The sequence below is a fragment of the Mchenga conophoros genome, linkage group LG22 (genome assembly GCF_057382185.1).
Source record: "Mchenga conophoros isolate Kocher_MC1m ecotype Shallow Benthic linkage group LG22, M_conophoros_male_GT1.1, whole genome shotgun sequence".
NCBI lineage: Eukaryota > Metazoa > Chordata > Actinopteri > Cichliformes > Cichlidae > Mchenga > Mchenga conophoros.
Genome location: NC_140546.1, coordinates 20,515,902 through 20,540,051, shown reverse-complemented (window position 1 = coordinate 20,540,051; position 24,150 = coordinate 20,515,902). Strand labels below are relative to the sequence as shown.

The 24,150-nt window shown below is 40.4% G+C and overlaps 1 protein-coding gene across 33 annotated transcripts in view; it reads right to left on the bottom strand.

Annotated features, from left to right (window-relative positions):
- clasp2 (cytoplasmic linker associated protein 2) overlaps positions 1-24,150 on the bottom strand; it is a 65,597-nt gene that overhangs the window by 38,733 nt on the left and 2,714 nt on the right. For 31 of the 33 annotated variants that reach the window (XM_085262823.1, XM_085262787.1, XM_085262824.1 and 28 more), the window contains exons 2-7: positions 16,165-16,243; positions 10,732-10,835; positions 10,135-10,226; positions 8,136-8,211; positions 7,249-7,346; positions 3,529-3,599 (exon numbers count right to left, since the gene is read on the bottom strand). In XM_085262823.1, the coding sequence (XP_085118949.1) occupies positions 3,529-3,599; positions 7,249-7,346; positions 8,136-8,211; positions 10,135-10,226; positions 10,732-10,835; positions 16,165-16,243 (520 nt within the window). Of the gene's footprint in view, positions 1-3,528; positions 3,600-4,213; positions 4,533-4,753; positions 4,816-7,248; positions 7,347-8,135; positions 8,212-10,134; positions 10,227-10,731; positions 10,836-16,164; positions 16,244-24,150 lie in introns of those variants that run through there. The other 2 variants (XM_085262821.1, XM_085262820.1) reach the window with 2 other exon arrangements.

Here is a 24,150-nt window from a genome sequence, read left to right as displayed (position 1 = left end):
CAAACCCAGCTGACCTCAAAGGGAGCACAAACTCAGCTTAAAGCCACACGTCAACTCAATTTGGTGGAGATTTAGAAAACATTTCAGTAAAATACTATTCATAATCTTGGAAACTTCATCGCTCTCATAATTTATAAAGTACTAAACAGTCTGTACACATCAGTGGTTCCCAAATGTGTTGGACGATCGCGTGACAATCACACATTATTAATGCAATTCGCAAATGAACAAAATGCAATGCATAAAATGTTAATTTTCCCCACCAGTACTTTGATTGCACTCATTCCCCAAACAGAAGCAAACTCTGTACCCTAAAAATATGATCAGAGACTTCAAAGGGAACCCCATTCTGTTCACACAGTTGCAGGGTGGTGGGAATTATGAGAGCGTGACAAATCAAAGGCCCTGACTGACAGAGAGGAGCTGACAGCAAAAATCTGCAAGGGAGGAAATACATCACTCTGTTGTTTGGAGCAAAATAAAAATGAACTGCCAGTGCAGACCACCCAGCACCTAAAGAAAGACTATAAGACAGCATTGTGAAAGCTACCTGCTTTATAGATTCAGGTAGACAGAGAATGTCAAGACATTTGGCCTGCTTCAAAAGAGCACTGGATGTGTAACAAGGCAATCGAAGCACAGTGTATACTTGCTGAGCAGCAATTTAAAAAAAGACAAAGAAATTTCTAGATGCTGCAAATGGTTTATCAAGAGGGCCTGCAGCAATGCATTCCAAAGAAGAGTTGATGGCATGTTTGACAGAGGCTGCTTTGCACAGATGATTAATAAGTGTGCCTTTGAAGATCAGCCCTGCCCTTTGCTGCCTGTTCAGAAGAATATGTTTAAAAACAAAAACCCACTGGTATACATAACCAGATTTTAAACTGACAAGCTATACTTTATATACTGATGATGCCTTTACTGGAACCCCCCATCAGCTTTTATACAGCTCCATGCTTCCAATTTTCCAATTATCAACACTTCCACAAGAGCTCTTATCAACCAGAAAGTAGATGCACAACCCAGAAAGATAAAGGCAAACTCCTGGTCTCTGCTTTTAGATGAGAACAATGCTTTTTGTGTAACTGAATAAGTTATCATACAGTGGGGCAAAAAAGTATTTAGTCAGCCACCGATTGTGCAAGTTCCCCCACTTAAAATGATGACAGAGGTCAGTAATTTGCACCAGAGGTACACTTCAACTGTGAGAGACAGAATGTGAAAAAAAAAATCCATGAATTCACATGGTAGGATTTGTAAAGAATTTATTTGTAAATCAGGGTGGAAAATAAGTATTTGGTCACCTCAAACAAGGAAAATCTCTGGCTCTCACAGACCTGTAACGTCTTCTGTAAGAAGCTTTTCTGTCCCCCACTCGTTACCTGTATGAATGGCACCTGTTTGAACTCATCATCTGTATAAAAGACACCTGTCCACAGCCTCAAACAGTCAGACTCCAAACTCCGCCATGGCCAAGACCAAAGAGCTTTCGAAGGACACCAGGAAAAATATTGTAGACCTGCACCAGACTGGGAAGAGTGAATCTACAATAGGCAAGCAGCTTGGTGTGGAAAAAATCAACTGTGGGAGCAATCATCAGAAAATGGAAGACATACAAGACCACTGATAATCTCCCTCGATCTGGGGCTCCACGCAAGATCTCATCCCGTGGGGTCAAAATGATCATGAGAACGGTGAGCAAAGATCCCAGAACCACACGGGGGGACCTGGTGAATGACCTGCAGAGAGCTGGGACCAAAGTAACAAAGGTCACCATCAGTAACACACTACAACGGCAGGGAATCAAATCCCGCAGTGCCAGACGTGTTCCGCTGCTGAAGCCAGTGCATGTCCAGGCCCGTCTGAAGTTTGTCAGAGAGCACATGGATGATACAGCAGAGGATTGGGAGAATGTCATGTGGTCAGATGAAACCAAAGTAGAACTTTTTGGTATAAACTCAACTCGTCGCGTTTGGAGGAAGAAGAATACTGAGTTGCATCCCAAGAACACCATACCTACTGTGAAGCATGGGGGTGGAAACATCATGCTATGGGGCTGTTTTTCTGCCAAGGGGACAGGACGACTGAGCCGTGTTAAGGACAGAATGAATGGGGCCATGTATCGTGAGATTTTGAGCCAAAACCTCCTTCCATCAGTGAGAACTTTGAAGATGAAACGAGGCTGGGTCTTCCAACATGACAATGATCCAAAACACACCGCCCAGGCAACAAAGGCGTGGCTCCGTAAGAAGCATTTGAAAGTCCTGGAGTGGCCTAGCCAGTCTCCAGACCTCAACCCCATAGAAAATCTGTGGCGGGAGTTGAAAGTCTGTGTTGCTCGGCGACAGCCCCAAAACATCACTGCTCTCGAGAAGATCTGCATGGAGGAATGGGCCAAAATACCAGCTACTGTGTGTGCAAACCTGGTAAAGACCTATAGTAAACGTTTGACCTCTGTTATTGCCAACAAAGGTTATGTTACAAAGTATTGAGTTGTATTTTTGTTATTGACCAAATACTTATTTTCCACCCTGATTTACGAATAAATTCTTTACAAATCCTACCATGTGGATTCATGGATTTTTTTTTCACATTCTGTCTCTCACAGTTGAAGTGTACCTCTGGTGCAAATTACTGACCTCTGTCATCATTTTAGGTGGGGGAACTTGCACAATCGGTGGCTGACTAAATACTTTTTTGCCCCACTGTACATCAAGGCAGTGTGACTGCAGTTTGTTAAGTGACATTATAGATGGAAAAAACAACGGGAAACCACTGATTCATTGTTTTTGCTTCTAAATGATACTCTGTTAGCTCAGCTCAGAGGATGTGCTCATACCAAATACCAATCTCATACCTTTCTTTTCTCAAAATTCAAACTCTGTTTATCTTACTGGAACAGATACTAAAAAAAATGAAGTCCCATGGGAACTGAATAACCTATATTCAATATTTAAGTAAAGGCTTTCAGACACACACTTAATAAGCATCATGTCAGCTTCTAATACATATGTAAGTAGGGAAACCTCACATTTTCATTTGTGCATAGTGTCAAAAACTCCCTGAGGTGCTGCTTAACCCACTTTTATAACCTGAAAATTTAAGAGTGCAGAGTGAAATATTACTGTCAATATAATTACAATTCTCCAGGGTCAAACAACAATGGCTCCACAGACCACCTTACTGCTGGGGAAGGGAAAACTCAGCAGCAGCCTTCAGCTCAGGTTTGGTTCTGCTGAAGCACTTGCACGCACACATGGATGTGCACGCACACACAAACTCTAAACCATTAATCTTGTTAGGACCTCTTACAGGAGCTCATGGCAACAAACTGACACAACCACAAAAGCACATGCAGATTTAGACACACAAGCACAGGCACCCCCGCCCCTCAAAAAACACACACAATGTTGCTCCCTTATGAAACACACCCACTACATGACAACAGTAAAACCATCTTGACAATGTGACTCAACTTGGTGGCTATCCAATTCAAGTGTGGCAAAGTAAATGAGAAAACGCACTGACCGTGACTCGGGCTGAGAGCCATGTTGCCTGAATTCAAGGCTTCATCAAAACGAGCAAATATCGTCTGTAACCTGGAGAAAGAGAAAAGGAAGATTAGTAGTGTTGAGCACAGATATACAGTACAATGTTAATATCACCAAAGCTGTCAAACCAAACATATTTGAATGAAGAAATTAAGAAATTACAATAAAGTCCAGATTTTAAAAAAAAAATCTGAGCACCCCACAGAGATGTTTGACCAAAACACAAACAAGGTGCGAAGAATTCCAAATGAGACTCATCATCAAAATCAGCCGCAGAAGCAGCAGCAACATGTGGACAGTCTCCACGCCTTTCTGTCTGATTGTGGGTGGGTGTGTCTATTATGGCAGTCACACTCATGAAGCTGCAGCAGCAACACCCCAAGTGTCCTCTTATAACATCCTACTAGCATCAGACAGACACACATGAAACCACCAGCCAGGTCTGCTTAGTCATGTGATTAATAGGTAGCATTGTCAGCGTAGTAACAGGGCAGATATCCAGCACAAGCCAAAATAACTTGGTCATCCTTGAAATGCACAACTGGTTAGACAAAAACACAACAAAGACTAAAACACATGACCCCGAATAACATGCCTTTATGTCTGCTTTGCCGAAAGGTTAACCACGGATGGGCGCACACAACAATTAGAGCAATACACACCGTGCTCTGTCTCTGTCTTTTGGTGTCTGCTTGCCGGTCCACAACCGCCAGACAGCTAAGCAGCTTCTGATAAGTGACGATTAGCGTTGCAACTAGCTCCTCAGCCGTGCACCATTTTCACGTGGTTCGCTTTCTTTCATTAGCATTTTGTGCATCTATTTGTTTCAGCAAAAATCTAGCATTTAGTCTTCAGCACTGATTTGCATCAGTATTTCCCTGTGGGCTGATTAATAGCTTGCTGCGTTGCTACGCAATCTTGCATTAGCTCCCATGTTGGTGACACACTCTGGTCCTCAGCTCCCCTCAGCTCTTTGTATCCAACATGGTGCAGTGGCTCCGAGAGGGAGGGAGGGAGGGAGGGAGGAAAGAAGACGGGAAGAGAGGGAGGGAGCGTGTGTGTGAGAGGGAAAGAGAGAGGGGGGAAGCCAAACGGCGAGAGACCAAAGCATGCTATGGGCATGCGACAAAGCACCACCTACTGTCACGCATACACACTGTACACACAAACGCCAACTGAACAACCTAAACAGCAATACGTACAGTAAATTTCCAGGAAGCGTCTTTGTGTGTCTGTATGAGCAGGAGAGAGAGTCAAATGGGCCAGTTTGTGTGACAGACAGCAACGAGATTCAGTTACCCTTTACATAACCTCCCTCTCATACACAGACACACACGTACTCGTCAGAGGGGGAGGGGCTGTGTGGCTAACAGCAGACAGCGCTGCTCCTCCCCCCTCAGTGTCTCGCCTTCTCATCCCACTTGCACATGTTCCCTCCCTCTTCTTATTTCTATCTTTTATCTTTTTATCGCGGCCATTGATAAACACCTTTGTCCAGCAGAGGACTCATGTCCTTCAGGTAACTCATCTCCAAATCAAACCACATGAGGCAGGCCTGATGAATGCTCACTCAACCAGCATTTGACCTACTTATAGGAAGCTGCTGTCAGATGGTAGCCCCTTGTTCTTACCAGTAATGGACCCAAGATTACAACTGTACTTCCAGACACAACGCCAGTAAATAAGCCAACTGTAAAATTAAGTTCCACTTTCAGGTTTCTTCATGCACCATTATGTCATTTGAAATAGGTTTGTAATTTCAATCTAAGTCCCATTCACAACACCTGATCACCAAATCCAAGAAGTGTTTTGGCTCGTGTCAGCAGGTTTAACCTGTGTCTAAACATCTGATCTGAGGTCATAAGATATGCACATCTAGATGTTTATTTCACTGAAAATTGATTAGATGAAATTACTTATTATGAATTATTTCAAGTTAGAACTGGAACATTTTGAGACTGTTGTAAGGGGGGGAATGTATTTAATTATACAGATAATCCCATCAAAATTCAGTGTCTCATTTACAACAGAGAGCTGTTTCAAACAGAAACTTAATTTTGGGAAATAGCTTTTAACCATTTATCTGGCACAGTCCAAAAGAGGTTTCAGATTGTAATAATCACTTGCCTCCACGTATCTTTAAAAATGTGTGCTTGTTTGGTATTTAAGGGATGTGGACATACTCATCCAACAATTATTCCTCTTTTATGACTTCATCTTTCTGTCCATTATCTAATGCCAACTCTGCAGAGTTGATATGTCATCAAGTCAGCAAGATCCTGGCCAGAGCTTTGCTTTCCACTAGGTAACCCTTTGGGTTGCTCCATATGAAATCAATTATTAAATAAACAAAACAATTTAAATTGAATTTTTTTTAAAAAAATCCCACTGTACAATAACATTAGTATATTAGTTATATTAAGTTACAACCCCTCAAATTATAGGGGTGGACATTTTTGTACTTTATAATTTGCGTTTGCGTTATTTTTTCCAAGCATTACACGACACTTGGAGTGGTTGTGAAACTGATTTGGCTGCAGTTTTTAAACAGAGCTTTAATGTGTTTTCACTCTGAAACTTTCACAACGATACCTACTGTAATGTTTTGAAGCCTCAAAAATTAATTAGTAAATAAATGCATAACACAATTTAAAAAGCACAAAATTCTCACATACCTCTATGGGTCTGTAACTCAGACAACTTTCATAACATGAAGGTAAAAATTTAGCATGGCTTCATTAAACATATGAACAAAAAACACACAATGCAATTCCAACAGCTTTGCTCCAGGTTTTGTACTAAGGCTATTTGACTATAGCTGACCTGAAGCTGACTGAAACATCACAAATGAAATTAATGAGAGTTTTGATCAGTAAAACTGCAGTATTGTAGATATTCTCACCCCTATTCTTATACAAACTATACAAAGTAATAAAAACTGGTTTGGGAGATTCGCGATACATACAATACATATATATATATACACACACACATATAAAATTCACGTGCAGAATTCAGTAATAACTATACACATCTGTTCAGGAAGAACAAGCGCAGGCTGTAAATCACTGCATCTGTCAGGCCTCTGATATTTAAATGAAGGCAGACCGCCACACCACTCTGTAAATCCCACACATTCAGACAGTGTGTTTACACTGGAGACGGACTGGCTTAATATGCACAGCACATGACACATGACCACAGCCAGCATTCACAGACGCAAGAATCATACTGAGCAGATACAGCACTGGCCGTTGCTCGACTCTCACACATGGGAGAAAGCAGTAAAAAGGGGGCAGAAAGAAGGGGTCATTGGGTGCTCAGAATAACCTTCAACCCTGCACATGTAGCCAGGACGACCAAAGCGGGACAAACCCCCACATTAAACCTCTTCTGATGACTCGAACACAGTTTTTCCAGTTTTTACCCCCATTTCTGTTACTCCACCCAACGCCTTTGTACCCCGTGGCTGCACCCTCTCACCCTCCTCCCTCATTCAGTCGGCATTGTGCTCTGGATGAAAGTGCCTCTGTGTGTCTGAAGGGCAGAGTGGTGCATGGTGTGGCTTGGGACAAACTGAGTGCCAAGGCCACGGGACTCCATAGAAACACAGGCAACAACAAACTCAAAAAATAAATATAAAAATAACAATAATTAAAAAAAAAAAAAAATACTACGAAAAAGAACAAAAACTCACCGTGCAGCTGGAAGTCCTCTCTTTCCAATGTCTGCTCTGACCTTCTCTCCAACGTGACGATAAACATCCACCAGCGTTGTTATTGATGCCTCACGTACCTAAACAGCAGACGTTCACCAATTTAATAACCCTCCACATATAAACACATGGAAAGAGATTCAAGTGATGGGTTAACTAGCACACTATAAAAAAAATGATCTTTGTGTTTGTTAAGACTGAGATCGATTCTCCCTCATAATTCGACAAAGATTAGACTCATGCTCATAGACTAAGAGACGCAAACATGCAAACACACTAAAAACTAAACCCGTGAGAGCCCATACTCTTCCCTCCTATGGGAGCCATATGATTTGCTAGTTATTGCTGTAAACACTGTTGTGATTGGCTACAAAGATATTGTTGAAGGGATTCTTAGCACCCAAGGGTAGGCAGGCCTTTCTAGGATGTTGATTGGCCAGGACAGTATGTGGGTAGATAATCATTGGGTAGAAGATAGAAGCAGATTTCAGCTTTGGGGTGCAACTCTGCAGGAGGTTAAACCAACCTCTCTCTATTCCTCACACTGACACACACACACACACACACACACACACACACACACACAGCTAATACTCTTGTGTGGTTTAACAACTGGGTGCTCATGATTCAGCAGTGAAGCTGGGTGGTGGGTACAGAGCCCATCTCCTCACTAATAACAGTAATAATCACAGAGCTGCCTTAAGATGAAACCCAACACACTTTGACTGCTGAGAGCTGAACAAAAAGGCTTATCGACAAACTGGCTCAACAAAAACAATGACGAGCCACGCGCAGTCAAAACAAACACACACAAAAAGGTACAATTTTCCCCACCATCATGTAATCATGTATAACACTGCAGCTCTTACCTGTGGGTTTTGGTCTCCTGTCAGCGAGCAGAGATGAGGAACTATTTTACTGAGGCTCAGCGGTTGGGCTCCATACCTGAGAGTGTGAAACAGAGGCACAAGAGGAAACGTAAAAGAGAGGTGACAGTTGCCAGTGATAAATATAATTATCTGGTGTTCTTTTATAATGGAAATCTTGCTCCGCTCATTGAAAATATTTTTAGAAATTTGAAAAATATATCTATTCTAAGGCAGACTGATATTTTAGTAGCCTGTTATAAGCTACAAACACTATCTACAAACCACACACACACACACACACACACACACACACACGCCTCAGAAATTTAACATCACACAAATATAAAAAACATTAGTAGACAAAGATCGTTTCTTAATTTCTTCTGTTTTGTCCATTCCAGTTATGTAAAAGAACCCCCCCCCCCCCCGTCCAAAAAAACAAAACAAACCCCAAACAAACCCACGCTTAGCTTTCAGAGCACTAACTGCAATACCATGCACTGTTGGTGTTTTCACAACTCTCTGAAACTCCACTGATGGGCTGGAGCACCAGAGAGCACCCCTAATAAGATGAAAATAAAAGCTGCAATAACATCTTAATTATTTACATTGACCCAGTCCTCTAAGAGGACAAGTGGACCAAAACCACACCCTCCATGCACAACAGACCCACCTGATCCACTCACCCTAGAAGTAAAGAGCTCAGGTTTTAAACTTTTAACCTGTCTGTATGTTCACTGTGTACTTAACAAAAAATAGAAATAAGTGAAAACCCAGAAGCAGCCCATTTCTATGCCATGTTTTACTCATTCTACTCACTCATTATGGATGCCCGGGTACGTAAAGCACACATGCTCAGTGTATCTATTACATAGCAGCTTAGCATTTAGCACAACAGTGTCACCTTCCATTAGCAAAAAGATGCTAAAATTAGCACAGCAATTCTAATAGTCTAAATTTGCTCTGTGTGTGGGTGAGCTCAAGGTGGAAAACAGAGTAAAGGCCAAACCACACAGATCTCGACTGCTGAGAACAAGCAGCAACAAAAGTACCTGTACAGACAGAAGTGTCCCTGTAGTCCTACACACACAACCTGTCGTAACTACAACCTGCCGTCCAACACCTTACTGCCCAAATCTGAATAAAAACCAATTGCAATGAAATCAAAAAGGTTAAAACCCATATTTATTTGAAAACAGTAGAAATGCAAGAGATAAAAGACTACAACTGAGCAATGTTATTTTTTTGCTTTTGTTTTTTTTTAAAGGTCATTTTTTACCCCTCTGCCTCCCAGCAAATTTCAAATTCCTATGTTGCTTTCTTCTCATTTACTGCAGTGACAATATTGACAAAAAACCTGACCTCTGACCTTGAGGTCAAGGTCACCGGGATTGAAACTCTTCTGAGATTTTTAGTAAATGCACATATTGTTTATGTTTGAAACATCTATGTGACCTTGTTGTCAAGTCATTGCATTCACAAACTTAGCTATCCATGCCACCCGTCCGCCTGGAGGGGTGACGACAATACCCCAAACAAGCCACACTTAAAAAGAGTTTGTAAACAACTCAATTTTAGTAACTGATATTTTGTCTTTAAAACTGCATCCTGCTCTAGTCTCATAACATATTTTGAAAAGGGACAAGCTAGTGGTAGGTGGGGAAATGGGAAGAAATGTGCACCACCTCAGAGTCACACAAACAGTTAAGAGGATTAATCCTGGAAAGTCGGAACATGTGTGCTCCTTGAGCAAACAAAATAGGTCATGGAAGGTGGTGGTAATAGCTCTGTGCAGCCCTCACTGAGCCAAACACTTACTAACAGAGCTTGAAAGCAGCGTAGGATTGCATAATCTGTGTTATATTATCCACCACATTATGAACTTACTTAAGGATTAAAATATGAGATTTAACACACAGAGAACAAAAAACATTGCCTATGCTTAATAAACTTGCCATTTCATTCTGGGAGCATTACAGATAAAGGAGAAGTTACTCACATGTTGAGCGTGGCACTGAGACAGAGGCAGATTCCTTCTCGAGAGCGGAAGTTCTTGTGCTTTAAACCAGGAAGCAGCCTTTCCCAAACATACTGCATGAAGGAGAACAAGAAGGATAAAAGTGTGAGCAAGAGTAAGAGAGAAAAAAAAAGAAAAAGAAGGGGTGTCAGTAGGTCATCATCATCATCAACTCATCATTGGATGAGCAGTTTATGGAGTACAGAAGAGGGCACAATCTATGGAGATGAGCACGTGAGGCATGTGTAAATAAAACAAAGCATTATGGAGTAACTTGTGTAATTCCTCCAATATCCACAAGAGGGGGTGGATAGGTAGAGTGCAAGCCCTCTGTAGTTTTTTTAATGCATTACTAATATGGAGGTGGCTTTAATTTGCCTGTATTTTTTTCTCTGCTGTGTCACATTTTTAGAATAACTTTTTCTAGAATAACTACAACTCAATATACATGTCTTGTATAAAATTTAAATGACATTTGACAAAACTGTCTTCATCTTACATGTGGTACACTGGAGGATTTACCTGTTTAGGCAATGGTGTGTGTGTGTGTGTGTGTGTGTGTGTGTGTGTGTGTGTGACCATTGGTGAGGCAGTCTGTTCCATGCAGCGAAGGATGAGGGCTTGGCTGTTCTCCCTGACCTGGTCCTTGCCATCACCCAGCCTGTCCACCAGGGCCGGCAACACTACACACACAGAGAAAGGGAGTGGGTGGTGAGTAAGAGTCTATGAAAAACAGTTCACTGTGCATGCCGCACATGACACCGAAACTCTACAAGATTTAAAAGCCAAAGATATTTAAGACAAACAAAAAAAAACATTGCTGTACAAAGTTGAATGTTCATGCTTAATATCATATCAGTGTGTCTGATAAAAAAGGGGAAAAAAGGAAAGAAAGCTTAAGTAATACAACCATCAACACCGTAGCTTTGACTAGAAAAGGGGAATGAGAGGGCAGCAAATAGGAAATGGACCATGGCTAAAATAATGTCAAATGCCCCCGTGTCAGAGAGGCTGATGTAATGCAGTGACAAAAGAAAGCCCTTTCAATGCTGGAAAACCAAGCTATGAGAACTGCAAGTTACTCCAATTCTCCCAATTTAGGAATAATAATCTTTGTACATCTGTACTCTGAAATTGTTTTTTTGCTAATAATTATTAGTCCCTTTCCCCAAGCCTATCAGGTCTGTGGGGGGTAAAAAATTCCAATCACCACAGTTTGTATGTGGGTGTGTGTAGTGTATTTGGATGACATGGTTTGTGTGTGTGGCATGTGCGTGTGCAGTCTAGCTGCACCCTGTTTGACAGGACTAAGCTATAAATAAATCAAATATGGATATTTATTTATAAACATTCATATTATTTTATGCAAAAAAGGTCAACAGGTCTACTACCAGGACAAAAACACTCCACCAGCTCCCAAACTTTTCCAAAGCAAAATAAGAAAAGGAAAAAGCAAACAAAAAGGACAAACCTCACAACCTTGTCCACGCTTCCATCTCCATTAACCCCTCATCAACCCCACATACCTGCTCATACTCACAACAATAACAAACTACTGCAACTTAAACAGTGACACTAATTCATGACGTACTAGTGTACAAGCAGAGTACTGCATTTTTAGAACACCAACGATAAAATATGACACCAACCTCTGATGATGTTATCGAACAAACGTGCTGTTAAAGTTAAATAAATTTTGTTCTATCACTAGCTATCACAATTTGCCCCACCCAACAAATGGATGGGATTGGTGCACTGCTATGCAACATAACCCTGGGCTGTCCACGGCTTTGAGACTGTCATTGGTGCACTGCAATTTCAAGAAAGAAAAAAAGGAAAAAAAGGCAGGACTTTTTTATTTAGCAGTGGAGGTCAATGCTACAGAGGCTTTGGATACACTAGTTGTCTTGTTTAGTTGGGTCACTTCATTGTTATTTTAATTAGTTGGATTTGTTGCAAAGAAATACAACATACAATAAAACCAACCTTTAATTTAAGTTAAAAACTGCCACATACATGTGGCAGTTTTTAATATTTACTATCATTAAACAAACAAAAAGTCCCCAACTGTTTCATTAGACTGCAATCTTATCTGTAATTAAAATTTCTGAGATTCTGCTACTTCTGTGTCAGGCTGACCTGACTGAATGAAAGGTTCCACGCTGCCTCCATATAATCTTACAAATATATTACGTTACCTTTGCAAATGGTAAATACAAATTTACACAGATGCACCTCAATTTATTTTGAGTTTTCACAACACAGATTGGACTGATCAGCTCTTTGGTCAGTAAACTACGATCCTACCAAATTTCTCAACTGTTGGACAACTGATGGTTGGACAACTGTTATGGTTACACTCATAATGAGAAAGACAGTACATCAATAACCTTTCAGCCAAAACAAACAAACAAACAAAAACAAAACAACCCCAAACACTTTTGCAGCAGTTTTCATTTTAACAGCTCAGCTACCACCAAGCCATATCCTCTGAAAACTGTAAACCAACTTGTCTGTGTTAGAACATTTAACACTTCAGCCAATGAGTGTCAGAACTGATATATTTCCAAATGTTTAATTTTATAATACTTTTTTTTTTTTTAAAAGAGCACACACATCAAGCAAGAGTTTTACTAACTCCATCATCCAAGGGCAGAAGCTGCTCCTCCTAAACCAACTAGATATGAAGCCTACTCCCTTACAAAAGGAAAAAGGGCTCAGAGTCATATGTTATGATTTCACTTCCCTTTCAGTGAATTCACTTGGAACAAAACATACAGTTTGAGATATTACAACGACACGTCCTGGCTGAAGACACCTCGAGTCACGCATATGACCTGTGAAGACATATGCGAGGCCTCCGCCTGCACATGTACCACTCTGATCACAGTCACCCCTCAGTTGTTAGACTCTGGCTGGCTATCTACTGCAGGTAAACTCTTTTGTCCACAGACTCTAAGTCAGGCCCTGTTGATGTTAGCCAAAACTACACAGTTGGCATGTCGGCCACATGTGAAATGTTAACTGCATGTTTTGTTGCCAGGTTCGGTGCTAAACCTTGGACAATATCATCCCCAGGTGTGATACGAATCCAAAGCCAGAGCTGGCTCTCACATGGCTGCAGTTCTGCCATCTATCCCCAAGAGAGCAACACATCTGCTGCTGTGGTTACGCTGCTGTGAATACAGCCTCCAAGCAAAGGTCCACCTTCAGGGCTCCAGAGAGACCTGACGCCTCAAAGGAACAACCTTCAGTCCTCTTAGCTATGGGACAGAGTTGAGAGGGGCTCCAGCAGCAGGGAGACACTCCTTCCTCCTATCTGTTGTTTTAGAAGGCACTACAGGTCGCTAGTCATCTCTGCACACTTTTGTTTGACTCTGTTATTTGAATGCTAGATTGTGGCCTTTCTGCTGGGTCTGCCATGCCCCAGGGTGCTGGTGGTCCAACTTCAGTTCAATGACTGCTCTGAGGGCCATGTATACATGTCTTGTACTGAATACGTTGAATCGAAATAAAATGTTATGACAATAACTTTTGTTCCCTGAAAAAGAGGACCATGATACAACATCAAAGCCCTTTTTCCATTAGTTTTTACTCGGATCAGCTCGACACAACGTAGTATGACTCACCATGACTCGTTTTCCATTACAATCCAGTACCAGCTAATGTGTGTGGGGTTGTTAGAGCAATGTGGCCGTGCATTGGGGAGCTGCATTGTTTTTTGCAGCTGTTTCCTTCATTTCAAGGTATCAAAAGCGGCAGTTTTGATTTATGTGAAGGAGATGCTCTGATGGCTCATCAAATGAAAACACTGATTAGCCAATCGGTGGCATGCAGTCTGCTGATGTCACATTTTCGAATTCCATGGAACCCCAGTGGAGTAGGTGCTAAAAACAAAGTGCGTGGTATCGGGTACTATCACCTAATGAAAAACCATGAAAAGTGTGCTAAGCCCACCGAGGAGGTACTAATGGAAAGGGGCTCAAGTTGCAATTGAAGATGGGCTATCAAACTGAGGGATGATTATAAAAACAGGTGCATATGTGCAGGAGGGGCCCGACATATCTTGTCACAGGTCGTCTACCTTAAATGTAATAACAGAAGCATCTTCAGCCAGAACACAGAGGGGCATGATATCCCATACTGTACTATATACTGTGCTGTACCGCACAGTATATAGTACATATACATAGTACGTATAAGCGTTCTTATACTTCTGTAAAAAAAAAATGATATAGACACTTTAACACTTTGTTTGAATGTGCTGCTAACACAAGATTTTTATGTCTGTTTATGATTCCTTTAAGCTAGAAAAGCTATCAAGCGTATTCCATTTAATCTGGAGAGAATAGATACCCTGCCTTTTTATATATATTTTTTAAAATGACGCGATATATCTGTGTGCTGTTTTTAAAGATCTCCATCTATACAGTTGAGTAGTTTCAGGTTAAGTGCTAGACAGATTCAGCTCAGAAAGTGTAGAATGCTGTTGGTTTTTATGTCTTCATTCTCAACTTGGGCAGCCTCAAAGTCAACAAACACAAAGGTTTGAATGGTCTCTCCCAAAATTTCTGTATTATATAAACTTCAAACCTCACTCTGACATTCATGCAATAATACACAACAAAATGGCATAACCCCGAACGCACGCACAGGAAAAAGACAAGATGACATCACTGTATCACTCCCCCCACTGATGTTTCACGCTAGGAATGTGGGTAGGAGTGTGTGTGTGTTTCTGAGTGCACATTACACTACCACAACAGCTGGTTGCCTTGGCAACAAGGACAATAACCTCAAACAGAAAAAGTGACAGCGGGGGCCATTGTTGCACATGACTTCATTTCTTTCATTAAAGATGAAAACATACACAGGCACACTTCTACCGAGCAATCTAACTGGCCAATCACGTCTCTTCATTTTTTAGTCGAGAAGAAAATATAATTATGTCAAAGTAAAGTCCTTCATGATGTGCATGTTTCACTTCCTTTTCCACTTAACACAAGGGAGCTACTCGGAAGTGAAGGATGGTCACTGCACAGTTTTAAAGAACACACACACACACACACACACACACACACACACACACACACACACACACACACACACACACACACACACACACACACACACACACACACACACACACACACACAGAGTAATTGCAGCTGCCCTGTGCAATAAGTCAGCCCTGTAGATCAATACAATCCCTCAGTCTCAATGATCTCATCTTCCTCCCCTCACTGTGTATGTGTGGGCGGGTAGGTGTGTGGAACTGTATGGGTGAAGGGAGATGCAGAGAATACAGGGAAGGAGAAATGGAACTCAGAAAGAAGGAGGGAGATTCCATGGTTGGCATTGGCTCAGAGAGATGTTTTTAGCGTCCATTCGTAACACACACACATCTGCATTCATATAAAGCTCTTGAATAAAGAGAGTGTGTGGTAGACTATACACAGTGTGACCAATCCAGCCTTTACAGAGTAGCACAGCAGGCTTCAGCAGGTTTGCCGGTGACAAGAGGCAGTGTGGCTGACGAAGACAGCTGGTGACACCTTAAGGGCATCCACAAGGTCTGGCACCGAGATAACACAAATACACAATGGCAGAGCATGAAATCTGATATGAGATTTAGTTCCTGAGGTCATGAATCAAGGTGTGGTTTGGGGGTGTACTAGAGTGAGCTACAGTGGGCCTAAATATAGAGATGCATAATAGACACGGAGTGGTGCCAGGCTGCAGGGTCTATCTCAGAAGAACCACAAAGTGGAAGTGAGAGACAAAATGGAAGGACATATGTCAAAATGCCAAAGATTCACACGACATCTAGTGAAACTGACTGCTATATTGTTTTTGTTACACTTCTGAATTCAAAAGGCCAGACAAACACACTTCCTTGACTAGCGATTGCTGTTTACGATAAAAGAACAAAGAGATAAAGATCTATTTGCAGTGAAATTTAAAAGGACAACTTAAAGAAAACAAAGCATAGAGATAGATAAGATATCTCACCTGTGCCGAGGTATCCTTTAAACCGCTCTCCAATGCGATCCACAAATGCCCCACAGATATCTATCCCCAACAACGCCACCTACAAAACAGAATAAGAAAAATCAAACAGTTATAGCGGGCCACACACAAAAATTATTATATTATACATATCAATATACAGTCCGTTTTCTACATCAGTGACAGCAGTGAGAGGAAGAGAAAGGGGAGGAGGATTACATTCGATTCTGACATCCTGAATATTTTTTAAAGACCATCGAGGTTGTTTATTAAGTTTCTACTGACTCAGCAGACAGGTGAGACTGTGAATGATCCTTTTTCCATATTGAGAGTAGGGGTGGGAGGTATAAATGGTATACGATAGAAACGATATAAATTTGGCCAACGGTAGAGATTTTGACTATACCGCTCTACCACGATAGCGCATGTTGATGGTGTCATTAAGCAGCGCCTGTTTTGATCAAAAGCATTGCAGCAGCTACAAACAACATCATCTGCAAATTATGCCGGGCGACAGTAATAGCAAAGAGACAAAGCACTTTTGGAAAATGAGGAAAGCCGAAACCTGAGCTTCCTCCACTTCCCTACCCCTCATCAAAGCGTGTGCCAGATTTCGATGTCTCATTATGGAAATTTGTGATCGTTTTTTTTTCTCATTTGCCCCTAACCACCAGAAACTGTCACGTTAACTTTCATCGAGTGGAAAAAAGTTAGCGCTCAACCTCCAGCTTCACTGTGCTAACATAGCCGTGTAGCTAGCGATCGCGTAGCATCATTATATACGAGCTAGCCCAACTTCAGTAACCCTACAAACGTCACTGCTGTTTAGTTTTCTGTCTTCATTTATGTTGGAAGTGATAGCAGAGCTGTACGTTTGAATTTTTCAGAAATCTCTCAGTCAGAACATGATTGAGATATATATATATGTATATATATATATATATATATATATATACACACACACACACACACACACGTGGAAACTAGCGAGCTAACTTACTTCTGTTTTCATGGATGCCTGGATGCTAAACTTAATTGTTACATCTGGTAAAGCAGCAACGCTGATCATTTTATTAAAGATGAAAGAATTTACACAGTTTTTAACTCTCAGCAATGATGCCGAAGTGTTCGTTTGACTTTGGGACCTGAAGAAGACGGAGTTTTGGACCCAGATTACTCCGCGAGGCTCCTGACTACGGTAGCCGTAATGCGCCGACAATCCATCAAGCGGTGCGGCTTCATAGCTTACCAAAGTCATACTAAAACATTTTTGACAGATTTCTGTGCGCTGTGTAGCACATAAAATCGGTTCGAGGTGAGTAAGCACAACCAGAATTCATACATAAGACACAGTCGATTTTTGAGAAAATTGAAGGATTTTAAGTGTGCCTTCTAGTGTGTAAAATCGCGATATATGTCGTTATGCACATGCTTCAAATTATACTGTGATATGGATTTTAGGCCGTATCACCCAGCCCTGAGAATCAAAATCTTGCCCCCACTCGCTTTAGAGATGTAATTTAGGCCAGTCAGGCATTTTCCAAACCTGTCCGAGTCTCAGCTATATCACAAACACGAGAGACTACCAACAGAAACGGAGTACAAATTGGAAGTAATTCATTCTAAGCAGAGTGTAGAGGAAAAGAAAAATAAATAAAGACATTTCAGACATTTTAACGGTGGTGAATGAACATAAGTAAACCTTCCAAACTTTCACCAACATACAGTACAACCAGGGCTGTGCACTTAATCCAGTTTAAATCGAAAGACTCAATTAAAAGACAACTTAATAAACTTAAATAAAGTCTATTATTCCTCCAAACTATGTGAGTTTGCGTCTTAGATAATCATGCTCTGAATATCGACCAACATAATTGTGATTTCTGCCACAACCTAGTAGCTCCAAATACAACTACTTGCTTTTGAGAACTGATGATACTCGAGCAACCTCTATGTTTTGGTGATAACCCCAACATGGAACAAAAAAAGATCTCAAAAAAAGACTGTGATAATTTAATCACACAAATGCTTAATGAACAGTGACAGGCTGAGGCTCAAAACATGCTTGAATTGTAATGTATATTCTGTCGTTAACTCGGAGCTCAAACCGAGACAATGAGTGTTGTGTTTAATGGCTAACACCTTGCCGTTTCAAAGATAACTGCATGTCAACAGCTGCGGCACTCCTGGTTATGCAACACCCAGTCAGCTGTGTCCTCTTTAAACTACCTGCATAACTGCAGCTAATGGAAGTGCACACTGATATGCATTTTGAAAATCTGGTTAAAAATTATCCTGGAAAGAAACATAATGACTGAAGTCACAAGTGGAATAGAACGTGATGGCACCATTATTGTGGTGTGGGATTGTGTTCTCTAAAGTCACCTTTAATAGTCCTTCCACACTCTTCTCCACTGCCTCTCTGTGTTTTAATTCACCTCACAAGCAGAAGAAAAACTGGCCTGCGATATGATTCTTAGGGGGATACAGAGTTGTGTCTAGCGGTGGAGATGAGTTTTTCCACTGTGATCCTGACTAGGATCACATGCGCTGTGCTGCTGGAATGCTTGTTTTGGCAGTGCTGTGGTAAAAACTGAAGTGAAAAAAAAAAATTAAACATGACTCTCTGGACTCAGTAGGGGAGTCAGACTGCAGTTTTTCCCTATTTTAGTCAAAGGAAGAACAAAGGCAGGTATCTACAGAAACAACAAGGGGAGCGATGAGGAAAGCATGAAACGGGGATGAGGGCCAAGTCATGACACACAAAGCAAAAATCACCTGGAGAAGAAACACAAGCCCTGGGTCAACATGATGACTCCGTCATCCTGACCTAATTTACAGGGAAGGGGGTGGCAAAGACAAGAAAAACACCAGGAAAAAGACAAAAACGGTAAAGGATGGAAACAGCCCCTGGGCCTCCCATCCCCCTCTTCCACTCAGCACCCCAACGAGCTTGGAGCCCATAACCATATGGCATCCTCAATGGGAGAGACAGAGGAGAAGACAGAGTATGAGAGAAGGAAGGGACTTGACATGAGGAAATGCTGGAGAAACAAAAAAGCCCAATTTCTGAGAAGTTTCAAGTCAGGTATGGCCTCAAAATACTTAAAAACCCTATACAATAAACCATGTGCATGTTTTTAGTAGCACTGACACCAACACATTTTCTGTATCTCCAGATTACAGGATTCAAAATGACGGGGGAGCTGAGGTATGTTGGAGAAAAGAAAAAAACAAACTGCAAATATATTTAGTGCCGTATGAATGGCTCTTTGTGAAGCCCCAGCCTGCTTAGCCTGCTGATACGCATACCAGGTACAGGTTTTACTCTGGATTCCAGTAAGGGTTAAAGTGAGTGTTTGATTGAAGAAAAAAAAAAGTGTCCAACGCTCACAGAGAAATAAAGACAGACACTCAAACCATATGATTACAGAACAGACGGTTAATAGAAAACAAACTGCTCACAATTTTTGGTAAATGAATGAATGTTTCAGTTATTTATCAAGCACAGATACTCAAAACTAGCTGGCTCTAGAATCTTCTCACACTGGTCGAGTTACATTTATATTATAACATGAATTCTTAACAGAGAACAGTGGTAAGGCAATAGAAAAGACCGCATATGTATCGGGATATCACCAAGCTAATAAGCAACTACAGCTCTACTCCGAACCATTAATCCAGTGATTATAAAGAATAAAGAAAAGGACCAGAAGCAGATTTAGACCATTGTCTGATCCTGCTCCTCAGAGCCAAGCTACTGTTATAGACTACAGTTCAACAGTTCCTGCAGCTGCTTCCCACAAAAAAGCGGCGATCAATTCCATTCACTGGACGGTGTTTCCTGTGAAGCACCTGCAGGAAGAAGCCAACACAAAAATAATTTTATTGCACAATAAAGAAAAAAATCTGAATATGGTGACACTGAAATGGACAGCGCCAAGTCGGGATCTGAATCTTAAATCTCCAAATTTATAATTTCCTTTAACCAATACATGCAGCTTTATCTGACATGTGTTGACAGCGATGTCAAACTAAATGCAGCAAAGTGATGTCAGCTAAAAGCATTTTCTATTGATGCTGTGTTCTGGATTAAATATAATACAATGGGTTCAATGAAGCTAAAAACTGGTGTAGGCCCACAGACTGTACATGACAGACGGACACAGCCACAAGAAAAATCACTTGCTTTTTTCTGGACTTATTTCTTAGACGAGTCCACAGTTTCATTTATTAAACCTGGAAAACTGTATGCTAACACAACTGATCACACAGCAAACCACATTAATCGTCAGATAACGCATCTTGAATACACAAACACCACAAACATGCTCTTGAGGTCCACATCAGTAACATGTCTCAGGCCCATAGGTCACTGCTTGTGTAGGTCTGCTCCCTATGACCTATAAGCAGAACTGATAATGACACAGGTATCACTTAAATATTACCAAATACTAGAGGTGGGAATCACCATACATCCCACGATACGATATTATTGCAATTTTTTAAAATATTTTGTGATATTCAGATTCTGTACATAAAGGTAAACTTTAGCAATATTCATTTTATCTAATATCAAAGTCTCGCACTCAGTCTTTCTCTCATTTCAGTCAGTTTTATTGTTGACAAACTGAACGGTTTGTATTACAGTCTAGTCCAACTTAACTGAATGCAACCATCTGGTACAATTATAGCTATTCTGAACTATGCAATATGAAAACTATGCAGCCCCTTCAGCAACTGAAGAATTTGAAAGTAAATTAAAACAAAATATAATTTTACATTAAATAAAAAAGTTTTAAACTTAATTAAAATAAAACATGTCTTAAATTAAAATAAGTAAACCGTCATGTTTATTGCTGCCAAAAAACAGTTAAACACATTTGGACAGTGAAGGAATGTCAGGATTCTTGCTCAGAAAAAGTATCAACATGCTCTGAAGTCAGAGCACAAAAACCTTTTTGTAACAAAATATCAATTTCTGCTGTCCCTGTATCGATACATTATTAGCAAATAAAATATCACGATACTTAGAGCTGGGCGATATGAGATTTTTTCATATCACGATATGTTTTTTTCATTTCAGGCGATAACGATATCTATCACGATATAAGCCAAATAACTATATTTGTAAGATTTAAATGTGCCGTTGCTCACAAGTAAAATGTGAAATAATCAGCAGCTTGTTTTTATTTAAATATTTATTTCCCATAATAAGTTCAACAGGGTAGATGTACTTAAGGAACATGAGACTTTTTCAGATAAATAAAGGCAAATATTGCAAACTACACAAAAGGCAGCCGCTAAAGCGTTTAAGTTTCAAAATAGAACAAAGGAAACAGACTAAATTGTCAATTCCACTTAGAAACAAAATATTAATTCTAAAAATAAATCTTAGTTTGTTTTACAGAAGAACAGACAAAACTGACTAACTTTTGTCAATATCAAATAAACTGAGAACTAAAAGGAAATTCTCAATCTCTCCTTGTTGTATAGCTGAGCTTTTCTAACAGTTTTAACAGTTACTTTAGTCTGACAAAAGCCGAATGACGAATTAGCGCTTCCAGTCAGAGACTGAGGCTACGTCCACACGTACACGGGTATTTTTGAAAACGGAGATTTTCCGTTTTCGTTTTAAAAAATAATCCCGTCCACACATTAAGGCAGAAATGAAGGAAAACGCTGCTATGAACATGCCAAAGCAGCAGGTGGCGCTAGATTCCTAACCGTGCAGAAATGTTGGCCAATCAGAAGTCTAGAAGCCTCGGTGGGAAAAAGTAAACAAAGCTGGGGCATAGAAGCAGAACCGAGTCGTATGTGTGGAGGGACAGTAACTGTGTGTATATGTAAGCATTTAAACACTGCAGAGAGTAGAATTAACAGTAACAGTATTGTAGAAATTCATTTCACCGAAACAATAACGTGGCGCACAGTGTGACGCATGCACCAGTTTATTGTATTTCCAGTAGGGCTGCTCAATTAATCGAATTTTAATCACGATTACGATCTGGGCTTTCAATGATCATTAAAAATGACTGAGCCGATTATTAGCCCCTCCCTCATTTATCCGCGACACCTTAAAGGCCGGTCCGTGAAAATATTGTCGGGCATAAACCGGTCCGTGGCGCAAAAAAGGTTGGAGACCGCTGATTAAGAGGACCCGAGGGAAGCTCGGAAAGCTAAGCAGAAGTTATTTGGAGAGTGACTGCCGTTGGTTGAAAAGAGAGTTTAAAAAAAAAAAAAAAACTTCAGTGGTGTTGCACACTATTTTATTTTATTTTTTTTAAAGTCATTGTTAACCCTTTAAAGCCGGTCAGAGCTGCATGCTCCGTTTTGCATAACTATTGCTAAATTCCTGTAGAACCTGAACCGTGTAAGCTAGCGCAATAATTTGTTTTGCATATGAAACCGGAGGAGTTGTACTTACATCTTATGCCATCAGCTTGTCCTCGGTCACGGTTTCGTTCCACATATAGCTTTGCAAAAATTGCATAAAAAGCGCTTGCAGGAACAAAAACATAATATTCCAGAAACACGCTTTGCCGTTCCTATCAGCTGTTCGTAACCCTTCCCACAGTGAAATGATGCACATGCTGTTTTCTTTGCAAATTTGCATCATAGGATTGTTTTTTGTTTTTCCTCTCCAAAATAAAACTATGAAGACACTCAAAATAAATTTCCTGTTGTTGTAAACTATTTTTTACAACTTTATTGTATTTAAAGTTTTGAGGGATAAACCTCTTAAATTTCTCCAAGTAGAAATATATGTAAACAAAACAAAAGCGATTTTCAATTTTTTTTTGTAGTTTATTGCACTTTTTTGCAATTTATGTAATTACTATGGACTTAATGCATACATATTATTAAAATATGGGCTATAACAGTTGTATTGATGTATAGCAACTTGAAATGCTCCCACAAATGGCACTACAGCATGTAAAAAAATAATATAAGCTCTGGTGGACTTGGTTCTATAGTAGGTCTTAAAGGGTTAAATAAATATCGTCAAATAATCGTGATCTCAATTTCAGTGAAAATAATCGTGATTATCATTTTTGCCATAATCGAGCAGCCCTAATTTCCAGACTTGCTTTCGGCACAATTTACAGTGCACGCTACTCTGTTTTTTGTCAGACTTGAAATAGCCGAAATACCTTCACACTACGGAACTTCTATGGCTCTTCCGTTCGACAATCTCTCCGGCATTGGAACCATCATCTGTTTTCTCTTCGGTCACGCTCGGTTGATTTTTCTAGTCGGCACACTCATTTCCTCCATGCGCTGGCTCCATTACCCGCTGGCTGCTTCCCAAACAAACACACGTGCGGCTTGGCACTTGTGCTGTACGTAACAAGTCACGCGACGTGACGCTGCGGCTGTGATTGGTTCGGCTCTGCGCTACTTAATTTGGATTGGCTGACTTTTTTTAATTTATTTTTATTAAGAGGACAAGAGCGGCGAGGTCTATCGCGATAGCTTAATTTCTCTATCGAGTAAAAGTTATATCGCGATACATATCGTTATCGTTCTATCGCCCAGCTCTAACGATACTACACAGTATCAATTTTTTCCCCCACCCCTACCAAATACCATTCCTTATTCTAACTGTAGACTGTGGTTATGTTTCTATAGGCATCTATCCTAAAGCATAGACTGTAAATCATAAGTAGATATAATAATAATAATAATAATAATAATAATAATAATAATAATAATAATAATAATAATATATTTAAATGTATACTTATTTTACTGTATCTGTTTATCTTATCGAGATGTTTGTTTACCATATAGTATTTTAATTTTAGCTACATGCTATTCCACCTATTTAACATATTTGCCTGTTGCTCTTAACTTTATTTTCACAAAGTTGGGATAAATTAAGCTTTTCTTATCTTATCAACGCAAGCTTTAGTGTGTGGCATCTCTTACACTCCATTAGACACAATTCAAAGTGTTTGGACAGAGGAGTGTGGATCAGTTTGAGCA